This window comes from Mobula hypostoma, chromosome 8 (assembly GCF_963921235.1).
Source record: "Mobula hypostoma chromosome 8, sMobHyp1.1, whole genome shotgun sequence".
Lineage (NCBI taxonomy): Eukaryota > Metazoa > Chordata > Chondrichthyes > Myliobatiformes > Myliobatidae > Mobula > Mobula hypostoma.
This window is the reverse complement of record NC_086104.1, coordinates 73019392-73031670: the sequence shown is the minus strand read 5'-3', so window position 1 is coordinate 73031670 and position 12279 is coordinate 73019392. Positions and strand designations below refer to the sequence as shown.

The following is a 12279-nucleotide window of genomic DNA, read 5'->3' as shown; positions in this document are numbered from 1 at the left end:
GAATAGTTTCATATGAAGAAATGTTCGCTCTTCAAAATAACAGACATCAGTTTTCTCAGACTCAAACATTGTCGTTTCCTCTGTCCATATCAAAGAAGCCTACCTCAGGTACAAAATAGCAGATATCTAGTCAGCTCACTCTACGAGCCTGTTGAAGTCCATCCAGTACATATGCTGAGGACCACAAGACATAGGAGCAGAATTAGGCCATTTGGCCCATCGAGTCTGCTCCGCCATTCAATCATGGCAGATCTTTTTTTCTGCTCCTCAGCTCCATTCCCTGGCCTTCTCCCCATAACCTTTGATGCCGTGTCCAATCAAGAACCTATCATTTTCTGCCTTAAATACACCCAACAACTCCTCTCCACAGCTGCCTGTGGTAACAAAGTCCACAAATTCACCATCCTCTGGCTAAAAAAATTTCTCTGTATCTCTGTATTAAATGAACGTCCCTCAATCCTGAGACTGTGCCCTCTTGTCTTAGACTCTCCCACCATGGGAAGCATCCTCTCCACATTTACTCTATCTAGGCCTTTCAACATTTGAAAGGTTTCAATGAGACACGACACCCCCCACCCCCCCCCCATCCTTCCAAACTTCAGCAAGGACAGACTCAGAGCCATCAAACATTCCTCTTTCATTCCTGGAATCATCCTTGTGAACTACCTCTGGACCCTCTCCAATGCCAGCATATCTTTTCTTAGATATGGAGCCCAAAGCTGTTCACAATACTCAAGATGAGGCCTCATCAGTGCCTTATAAAGCCTCAGCATCACATCTCTGCTCTTGTATTCAAGACCTCTATACTTGGTAAAATGAAAATGAATAACATTATTCTTCTTCTTAGAAGTTCTCTTTTATATCAAAGGGTCACATATTCTGATGAAATATAAAGTTCAGGGTTTTATTAAGTAGCCCTTTTCAAGAGGTTTATTCTGAGAATATGTACTTAGAAATATATTTGTGGATGAACAAAGAGGTTGCTATTTTTTGACTTATCTGATTAATTATGTTTGATACTTGCAGAAATCAATCACAACCTGTCATTATTTTCAGCAATACTCCCATGATTGGATATGTAGAATATATTAAATTGCAAAGTTGAGATGTTCTAATGATTATGACCATAAAAGCTTATCTCAACTTCAGTCAGCCATTGTATCGGGAAGGAATATTAATAATGAAAAAAAATAATCTTTGCACAGCTGTTAGTAAAAATAATATAACACAACCCAAATTATTTAGAATTTCAAGTTAAAAAATAAACTCTTCTCTGGCTTCCAGCTAGGTACAGGTATCAATCTTGACTGACATTTCTACGACAAACTCTGATGGTGGAGGTTGTCATCAAAACGTCTGTTAAAATCATTATCTGTATCCAGCTGGAATCATGAAAAGAGTTTATTCTTTATATATGCTGGAAACACTAGATTCTTTTTTAAAAACAATCAAGATCCAAAAAAAATTTAAAACACAGTGGTCTTAGAGGGCGAAATAGTGGGGCAATGGTTAGAGCTGTGCTATTACCTCTCCAATGACACAGACTCAGTCCTGAAGTTGGGTCCTGTCTATGTGGTATTTGCATATTTTCCTGTGACAGGTTTTCTCTAAGCACACTGGTTTCCTTGCACTTCTCAAAGGCATGCTGGTTGATGGGTTAATCGGCTGCTGTAAATTACTGCTGGTGTAACTGAGTGGTACAATGAACCAATGGCAGTTATTGGGCGAATGAAAGTAAACAGATTATAAAAAACACAAATATTAAAATAGGATTGCTGCCCAAAGTGGAAGACCTGATGGATCAGATAGCTTCCTTCCATGTTGTAGGGAAATATGAAAGGAGGTGTTTTAATGAGTTTGAGAAAATTTTATAGAATAATTTCTTTGAATCTCAGGTGTTCATCATAGAACCACAAAACCTGAAAAAATAAAATGTTTTATGTTCAAGAATATTTTTGCCAAAACACTTAACTTATTCTGTTGTATTGGGAATCATAAAACAGAATAATTTATTCTGACAAATACTTGCATGTAAAAGCAAGCAAAACGAAGACCTTTCTTTGCAGTCTACCACTAACTACTCTGGAATGGTATGTATTATATCTGATGATAACATTGGCATATGAATTTCTGTGCCAGGAAAAATGTGCTAATTTTGTGTGAAGCCACCCAGCAGCCAGGTTCTATTGCATAGACCTCAATTTTCATGCATTACAAATCAAGACTGCAGTTTACAGTGGCCATTTGTGCAATAAATATGCTACTGCAGAGCTGGCGGAAGATGTGTGGTAGATCATGGGTGAGAGGAGGAGGAATTATGAAGAGGAGAAAGTTGTCTGTAGGTGAGCTGGGAAACAAGATGGTGCTGGCTTGGAGCTCGGTTGGGACATTGTATGATGGCACAGATTCAACAAAAAGGGCATCAAGGGTTGGGAATAGGTAAGGTAGCAAGTTATCAAATCAGAATGCAGGGAAAAGGGAGTGGAAAGGATCTGCAGCAAGGCATTCAAGCATAAATCCAAAAGAAATTGGTGGGAAGGTCTAGGAATCAACAGCATGGAACATATTTAAAGGATAACCTACCAGCAACACACAAATGCTTTAGATTCTATGGCAATGAAATAGTTATTAAATGCTTGTCAGTGTTGTGTACTTTTTGTGAACCCTCACGGTATAGAAGACTTATTTTTTCAACAGCTATGGTGTTTGCATACCATTTGTTGCTGTCATGTGCATCCAGTGGCCACAAATACATACTTGAAATTGCACTGCATGCGTCTATGAGCTTTGTGTAAAATTCATTGCATTAGTGAATAAAAACAACATTTTCTATCTCATCCATTTTTGCCCTTTCTTGTTCTGATATTTTAAGATAATTAATGTACAAATCATTGAAACTGCATTTCTAGGACTAACAGCCAGTATTTACTTTCAAGTGTGGCTGGAAGGTGAATGGTTTGGAAGGGACCTTCAGTAACTATTGAATCACCAAACCACTAACATTCGGCCTACTGGAGAAATGGATTCCTTGCTATGTATTAGGAGTTTAATCTTTGCACCTGCACATAGGCAGGCAGCTTCTTTTCATGGTCTGAGCTTTGTCAACAGCTTTCAGCAACCTGGATTGCTGATTGGCAAGAGGCTTCTAATTGATAGAGATCCCTTTGAGGTATTTTGAGTCTGGATATCTGGTAAACGGGAACAAAGAAGTTAGGGGAGTGATAACAATGAGGAAGGAGTACAGTTCTGGGGTGAAGTATATAGAGGATATAGAGCACACGGCAAGATTTTTTTTTCAATTATACCTTCCTCCCATGTGCAAGCAGAATAAACAGTGGCATTTCCTCATTTTAGGGTGGATGATAGATTTAGGGTAGAGATGACTTCACTCACATGACAATGATTGATGAATGGCACAGAGTTAGGCAAAGTTACACAACCAATAAAAGCGACCCCTGGGTTCCAGTTTTGACTTATTGTTTACATAAAGGCACATTTAGATCATTCCATGAACTGCAGGTGAAACGGCAAGGGGTGTATTTAAAAAGTAAACACATTCAACACGCACTATAAACATTTGGTACCTTCCTCACTTTGGCTTTGTAGGAAATATATTAAATCGACAATCCCTTTCTGCAATGGTGTGATTTCTGAATCTAGAGCAAAGATTTCTATGCCATGACAGTAAGACAAAAATTAATTTTAAAATTTATTGAGAAATTCATAAAACAACTCCATTAGAATTCCCTGTTTATTAACTCACATTTTCACAGTAGATCTTCTTTCTCTGTTTCAGGGGCCGTGGACAATTCTGATCTGATGGAGATGGACGTGAAAGCACAGAGGAACATCTGGAAAAATTTCTGAAACGCTCGTTCGCTGCTGTCGTTACTGCGTGGTCTGGAGTCTTTCGGAGGGAAGGCCTCAAAATCCCCAGCTTTGCCTGCTGTTGGCGACTGAGATGGAGGTCGAATCATTCGGATAGAGATGGCGCTCAGTACTTGGTGTGGGAAAGCTGACTAGAGCTCGAAATTTTCGGATAACTCGGAGTCGGACTGTGGTCGGGTATGGCAGGGAGAGTTTTTCTTCCTTCTCCCGTCTGTATGAAATGTGGGACATTTGAGAGACTTTGAACTTTTACTGTGCTCATGGACTTCATCAAGTTATGGTATTGTTGCACTGTTGTAACTACTGTACAGTATATGTTATAATTATGTGGTTTTAGTTTTTTTTCAGTCTTGGTCTGTCCTGTGTTGTGTGATATCACACTGGAGGAAATATTGTATCATTTCTTAATGCATGCATTACGAAATGACAATAAAAGGACTGCGTGTCTTCATAATCTAATCTAATCATATTGACCATGAACCTAGTCTGAATCCAATCTTAAAACATAAGCTAGTTAAAGTTCCTAAAAACACACTGAACTGAGCTTGCATATGCATCACTCCTGATGGTGCATCAGAAGACTTTCCATCACCAAAAGTTCACTCTTCACCTTTCATCTCTTTCACGTTTTCAGGCTCTTTGACCAAGTTTTCTGCTAATTGTCTCGACGCCCACTCTTTCTCTTATCTGATTGCCAACATCATAATGTGTTGTGTTAAGAACCACACCAAACAAATTGACTGGCATTTTTAAATCAGGCATTTGGTAATTAGGTAATTTGCTAAATAGGTAGGGGATCAGTCAAGGTTTCTTACTAAACAGATAGTGAAATAGTAATTATACAAAATTATTATGTATGCAAAACATGTGTCTGGTCTGAAATCTTCTTTCATACTTTTGTAGAACAGAAATCTCACTCATTCCCTATAACCATGCTAAAAGTAGTGTCTCTTTTAATAAAACAGTGCTTAGATTGATCAAAAACAAAGTAATCAACCAGGATTGCTTTATGTAGTGAAAGAATGAAGTAAATGGCCCAGATTACTTCAAATTAGTAAATTCAAAGGACTAGTGTAATGAGACTGATTTAGAGTATAGAAAATTAATCGATGAAAATTAACAACCATGTTGTAAGATGGCTATCATTCAAAATTAGCAGTAAGAATTGAGAAAGGGGTAAAATTATATTGACATAGGATTAATACAAATAGTTTGGTATGAATTCAGTTGGCAGAAGGGCCTGTTTCCATGTTGCCTGACACTTTGACTCCATCAAAATAGTGGCCAAAAAAAGAATGGATTGTGAACCTAATAAATTGCTTAAAGATTCTGCCAAAATACATTTTTCTTAGGTTTCCAACTGTGTCAGTCACTCTGAGATGGCAATAAAGTATATGATTGTGGCCTCTTATGTGTTCACACTTCTGTCGTGTCAGAGGGGCAAAATATGATGGAGTTTGCTTTCTAAATCTCTAGATGTTTCCACTATATACCCTTAAAATGTTTCTTCATAACCCTTTGACCATGATAAAGTACAAGATGGCATTCAGCATTGTCAAGCATAGGATGGCTTTGAAACAAATTTGATCTCAAAGAGAATTCATTGAGAAAAAAAAGTTGTGATCAGTTTTCAAAGTAAATTGAGCAAAAGGTTTTTATTTCTAAATATGTATTTTAACTGTGTTTACCTTCACCTTTTATCAGTACATAAGTGGTACCAAAACTTGGATCCAGAATAAAATCAATGTCTCTCATTACCAGGTGTTGAATCTCCAGTTGTCTGATTCACCCTTTCCATTGTGACACGTAATCTTGTAATCAACTGGTAATAAAAAGATTTTAAAAAAAGGTACATTTAATGGCGCTGTTAAAACAATGTTAGATATTCAGAACTGCCTTAAATTTACTAGATGTACTGTTTTAAATTTAAATAAGTGGGATTGAGCATATTATTTTTCTGAGATTTAATTTGCACACCTGAATTCTAATGTTATGGATGCAAAAATATTATGTTTTGTGACCAGTATTTATGCTCTTGTGGACTTTGGCTGCTTAATCATTTTGAAATCTAACCAAACACAGTAAGATAAGGCTTGATGTAATTGCAAAGCTGTTTGTACATTATACGTTCATAAACACCAAGTGATTCTGCAGATGCTGGAAATCTTGAACAATATACACAAAATGGTACAGCAACCCAGAAAGTCAGGCAGCACCTATGGAGGGGGAATGAACAGTCAATGATCTTGACTAAGATCCTTCATCAGAAGTCCTAAGGAACGGTGTCAGCATAAAATGCTGATAGTTTATTCCCCTCCTTCTGACTTGTGTTCCTCCAGCCTTTTGTGTATGCTGTACATTATATGGTTATGTAATACAAAACCAAGAGCATACCACACTTTTTCAATCTACAAGGGCTTTAACTTAAGGAAGATAATTTTTTTAAAGTATCACTGACTGTCCTTGAGAAGATCATGATAACCGGTTGCAGTCCCTGTAGTGAAAGTATTCCCAAACAGATTTTGAGTACAAAGTTCTGGTGTTTAGATCCAATGATGATGACAGAACCATAATCTATTTCCAAGTCCAGATAAGGTGTGTCTTCAGTGGTAGGTCTTTGTTCATGTGGCTCTGTCAGTTTCCATCCAGGAGTTGGAGGTTTGGGAATTTTTTTTAAAAAAAGCTGTTACAGGTTGTTGCAAATATCTTTTGCAGGTGATGTATACTGTAGCCATGGTGTATGTAAAATGTTTAGCATGTAGGAGGGGGGGTATTCCTGCAGATAAACACCTGATTTTGTGAACATGGCTAGCTTTAATTTGGCACACCACTACTGTCAGTCTGCACAAATACATTAGATTCCCAGGTATGCTGGTAATGCTAAAATAGTACTAATGATTAATGCAAAGACACTCAATTCCTGAATAACATTGGAAGCAAATTGGTACCAATGGAGTTGCAATCTCCTGTGGTTTAAAGTTTATTATTTTTAAATCCATTCATAGAGAGGACCAAAAATCAACATTATGAGAAAATAATCAAAGGGAAACATCAGAGAGATTTAGAGACAATGTGGAAAATAGTGATCAAATTACATACATGTGAAATACAAAGCTGATTGTAAATATCTGTGTGAATTGGTGAATATCTGGGAATGAATAAATGGTATGCTCCATTGACGATGGACAGGTCTGAGCAGGTCATATCACAGCTTTAATCTATTGTGCTGGTTCTCATCCCTAGTGACTAATGAGTGAGAGTGACTGTCATCAAAGTGGGAACGAAGATTAAAAACACCAGCCTGGATTTCACTCATTTTTAAATTATTTTTCAAGACATCAGAGATATTAAGTATCTTTCTCATAAGAAGATAGTGGAGAACTCTTTGTAGACCACCTTGTTGGCTGAAATGAAGGCACTCCCAGAGGTAGGGAGTTTCAGGATTTCAAGTCAGTGATGATGAAGGAAATCCAATATCATTTCAAATCAAAGACATAAGAGGCTGCAAATGTTGGAATATGGAGGAAAAATCTGTTGGAGGAACTCAGTTGGCCAGGCAGTATCTAGGAGGAAAGAGATGTTTCAAGTTGAAACCTTGTGAGATTGGGGGAGGAGATGGAGAGTATAATGAGAAGGGGAATGGTGAGACAGGAATGGGTGTCACTTGGGAGGGGATGTTTCCAATGGAAACATGCGCTTGATAACCATGTACTTTTAGGAGGTAGGGTTTTGGGTTTACGAAGTGCTGTTAAAGTCTTGACCAGTTGCTAATAGTGCATTTTGTAGGTAATACACACTCCAGCTACGGTACGGGCTGTGTTAAAGGTGCTGGTTAATGTGGCAGATTACCAAATCCTTTTAATTTGCAGCTCTGTGCAAGTTTCCTATATCCCAACAGCAATCACACTTCAAAACTACTCCACTGACAGTAACCTGTCTTGGGACGCAAGCGACACGAAAGGTGCGAATGCAAACATTTCCGAGAGCCTATTGCTACAACCAAAATCACGTTCACCTTGTCCTAATAGGCCCTTTAAAGGGTTCAAAGTTAACGAATCGCTCCTCGAGGTTTACTTTTAAGTAGGTCGTACGAGGAAGTTGCTGCGGGTGCGAGTTGAATGGAAAGGCCACCCTTCCTCCAACTGTCACCGGCCATTTGCTTCAGAGCGCGCAACGTGTTGTCGTCATGCCTTCATGGTCCCGCCGGAGGAGCTCCGCATGCAAATCAGGCGTCGTTGCCCGGATGTGCGGCGGCTTTGCACCCCTCTCTTCCCCTCCTCCGTTCTTGCGGATTCACACGGCGGAATCGGAGAAGGGCTGGCGGCAGAGGTAGCCGGATAGCGAGGCTCATAGGCTGGGGCTTCCACCCAGAAACTGCGGACTCGACTCTCTTGTTTTGACAGGGGTGGGTGGGCATAATAATCACTAGTCACAGGCAGCGACGAGACAGAGACGGAAGAAGAAGCGGACGGGGGAAAAATATAAAAAAGAAGCGGCGCAAGACGGCTGTTGATCGAAATATCTGGAAGATTAACCTTCGTCGGCCAGGATGGTAAGCAATTGGGAGGCTTCATTTTCAAATTAGATAATAAACATCGCTTTCTTGGTGACTCGTAGTAATGGTTTTCTCTGCTGCTGCGTGTTCGTGTGTTGTTTTGGCGTGTTAATTGGCAAACTGCGGTGTATTTAAAAAGCCGAGCGGCCATCATGATGGCACCGCCGCAGTGTGGGCTCGGCCTCCTGCAGGCGCAGTCCTCTCCCGCCTTACGCTGCCTTGTTCTCCCCTCTCCTGTCGTTTTTATCATTAGATTGGATATCCTTACAATTAAGTGCCTCTTCACGCAGCGCCCTCCCCACTTCCTTGAATGCTGCGTCCGGGATCACCCTTCCCGATTGCTGTGAGCAGGTTTTACATGGTTTCGACGAATCACTAGTGGAACTCGGCTTTTCTTTTTAAAAAAAAACACATTTGAGTGCGGAGTAAGAGTTCTTAAACCACCCTGACGGGTTTTCAGGAGCAGCGAACTTCCCATAACAGAGGTATTGATGATCAAAATCCTCCACTTTACAGATTTGTTTCCTCCACTTTACAAATAAACTTGCCCCGTTAGTAATAAACCTAATTGGTCAAAAGGGTTGCTGTTTGCAATTTTGTCTCTTTGGGGTAATAGATTGGCTTTTGTATTAAGTGAACTGGTTCTAAATATTAATGCATACCTATCTGCATTAACCAAAGCTGTTTAAAATAGCGGGGCCCGTTGATTGGTTACAATTTTAACAAACAAATGTATAATATTTTCTACTACAAAGATTTAACAAGTGGTTGAGGTGGTGTCTGAAGTTTTTGTTTAAATAGGCCATTATTAAAGTTAAAATCAGTCAACTTGGAGTTACTTTTATTAAAGAGAAAATTCTGCAGCTGTTGTAATTGAAAAATGTTGCCTTCAGTATTGGAGTATTTGCAGAATGTTGATGTTTGAGGTAACCTTTCAGAGTTTTTTTTTAACCATTTTATAATATATTTTTAAACTATAGGGCATGCAACTTTTACATTTTAATTATCCCTTAATAATTTGTTATAGATTAGAACTTTAAAGAATAATTTTATTTAACAGTTCAGAATTTTGTCTTTCAAATATGAATTTTTAATTATAGTATTTATAGTGAAATAATTTGGATTTTTAAAAAAAGTTAAAATAGTCTTAAATAATTTTCTTTATTTGATACATTGATAAGCCTCTAACTTAAGACTACTCTAATGTTTGAAATAGCTGTTTTGTCGAACTAAACGTTAGCTCCGTGAGTTATTGTAAATTTAATGCTTTCAGATATTTGAAGTAGGATTTATCTGTAAACTAGATTCTGTGTGAAAAATATATCTGAAAGTCAAATCAGAGTTTCTTTGGGAAGGGTGAACACTACTTGTGTGGGTATTTGAATTGAATTCTGTCTACTCTTTGATTATGTGAGAATTTCAGGAGATGTTCATTCCTGAAAGTTTGTTATTTCTATGTGCACCTGATGATGTTAAAGGTACCTTAGAATGTTTACTTCAAATTAGAATGAGAAAAGTTTTTCTGGGTGGATGGACAATATGAGTTGATTGACTTTACCCATTTCTATATACTTATGGCCTACCTGTTACTTTTTCTCTATGGCCCAGGAAAGTTTACTATAGCACTCAGATGCTGGTTAAAATCAGAAGTTTGATTGGTACTGAATTGCAATTGGACATTGAACTTTGGTCTGTGATTCACTTCATTTGGAAGTACAGTGGATTCTGGTTAATCAGGGCACTGCTTATTTGGGACAACTCTTAAAGAACAAAAAACAAATTGAGACATTAGCCAGGATTTCCTTAGTTTATTTGGAACACTATGCCACTTAATTAGTGCAGGCAACAATTGCTGAACACTTTCTAATTAGTGTCAGTTGTGTGCATGTCATGTGGCCATTAGACACTACACCATGTTTAGAGCGAGTAGTTTTTAAATGGATTTACTTGTGTTCAAAAACCAGTGATTTTTGTCACTGATAGTTGGTGAGTAATTAACAATAAGACAATTCAGAACTGTTTTGATCACTGCGGTTTCAAGCATCCAGGCTTGGAGATGCCAGAAATGGCCAGGAGTGAAAATAAAACAATTTCACTATTTCAACAAGGGAAGAATTTGAAGCTATCAATCTTGAATGTTACAATTAAAATGAAGACTAGAGGATGCAATCGTCAAAAGCACTGTTTAAAGGCAGTTTACTATCTGCACTAGGTATCTGTGCTGATTTTATCCATTTACATTAGTCAAAAGAATACGTCAGTGTACACTGAATTACTCTGATAACAGTTTTATAGTGTAATTTTGGTAGTGTTTTAAGTTATAATGTATTTTTATTTGCTCAGTTAAACAGCTTGTCTTTTTTAATACCTTTTAAACTATTTCCGTGAAACATTGGCTAATTGTGCAGCTGCTTAATTGTGCCAAAATGTACTGGTCCTGATGTGTTCCATTGTATATTGGTCAACTAAACAAGTGTGGTTTAAATGATTCACATTACTGTCAGTTGTAGTTTTAATAAATTGCGTTTCTTTGCAGAGTTTTTAAAATATATTTTCTGCAGCTCCTTATTTATTGACTCCCAGCCTTCTGATCAAGCTTTTGTTTATCGCTTCTAATATGCATACAACTTCGGTTAGTCTGATTATGCCTTGAAAAATACGGATCATTTTCTATTTAAAGTGACTGCAAATTGTTGAGGCCAACAAACTGAAATACTTCACTCTTGTATAGTGCAAAAATGAAAGGCAGTTTTATTAATTTTGACATGATTGTGGTATGTACTGACTACTTTTCCATAGTTAGTAAGGACAGTGAAACTTGACTTTCTGAAAAATAATATATGCTTGCATCTTATGTATACATTGTCTTTGAGTTCTTTAGGATAGATTGCTGAATTTATAAAACTGACAAAAGAGAGAACCTGCATCTGTTTGAAAATCTGCAATTCTTCACACTGTTGCTATTAGGTTAATTTGGTTAAGCAACTGAATCCACTTCAGGGGACTTTTATTATTGTTCTTGACCACAGTTCAAAAATTAAAAAATTAATGTACTTTAATGCAGGGGAATTTTGTGCATGGCAAAGTTCCATGAGCAATAATTGGATTTGTGGTATATCTGTTTTACTGATGTGAAGGCTAAATATTAGACTGGGCAAGTATTGGTCCCATTCTATTTGAAAATGGTGAATAATTGGGATGATTTATGGAGTCCTAAAGGGAAGGACAAGGATCTTTAACATCCCATCGCATTACAGTCCATCTAGCCTTTTCCCCTGATTTAAGCCTTGGTGAGAGAATTAAAATCCACAAATTCAATAAGTGCTGCAGGAAATCACGGTTAATATCCAAAGAGAATAGGTAAATGAAATGTGGGTGTAAGAAAAAACTCCATGAGTATTATCAAAGGGAATCAGTTTCTTTAGATTGAATTTTTACATTGGAATCCCATTTCTTTGATTGTTGAATTTGCAATCCAGTAGTTGAAGGATTATTTGTTTTTTTAAACTATTGCCATTGGCATTAATATTTAAATCAGGATTGTCATGGGATTTGAGAAAGCAGATATGGTGAAATCTGATTTTTATTGCTGAAGCATTTTCTTCAAAATCTTTGCAACTCGTACAAGTCCTTCACAGGGCTTCTGTTCTTGTGAACATTTCAAAGTCAAATACAGCTGTAAACCCATTTCCCCCATGAACCCCAGCAGCAGCCAGTAAATCCATACTGGTGGTTGTCGAAATGGTAATTCATATATACAGACTGTACATAGGCTGGTCATTTGTAAACTGGGGAGTACCTAGATTAGAAAATCTCAACTTGAATGCTGTGAGTAG

General features: G+C 37.7%; 1 protein-coding gene across 1 annotated transcript in view; it reads left to right on the top strand.

Moving 5' to 3' along the window:
• The first annotated feature begins 8118 nt into the window (after nt 1-8118).
• LOC134350637 (calcineurin subunit B type 1) overlaps nt 8119-12279 on the top strand; it is a 73842-nt gene continuing 69681 nt past the window's right edge. The window contains exon 1 of the mRNA XM_063056122.1: nt 8119-8440. Coding sequence (XP_062912192.1) covers nt 8438-8440 — 3 coding nt within the window. The 5' untranslated portion in view covers nt 8119-8437. The remainder of the gene's footprint in view (nt 8441-12279) is intronic.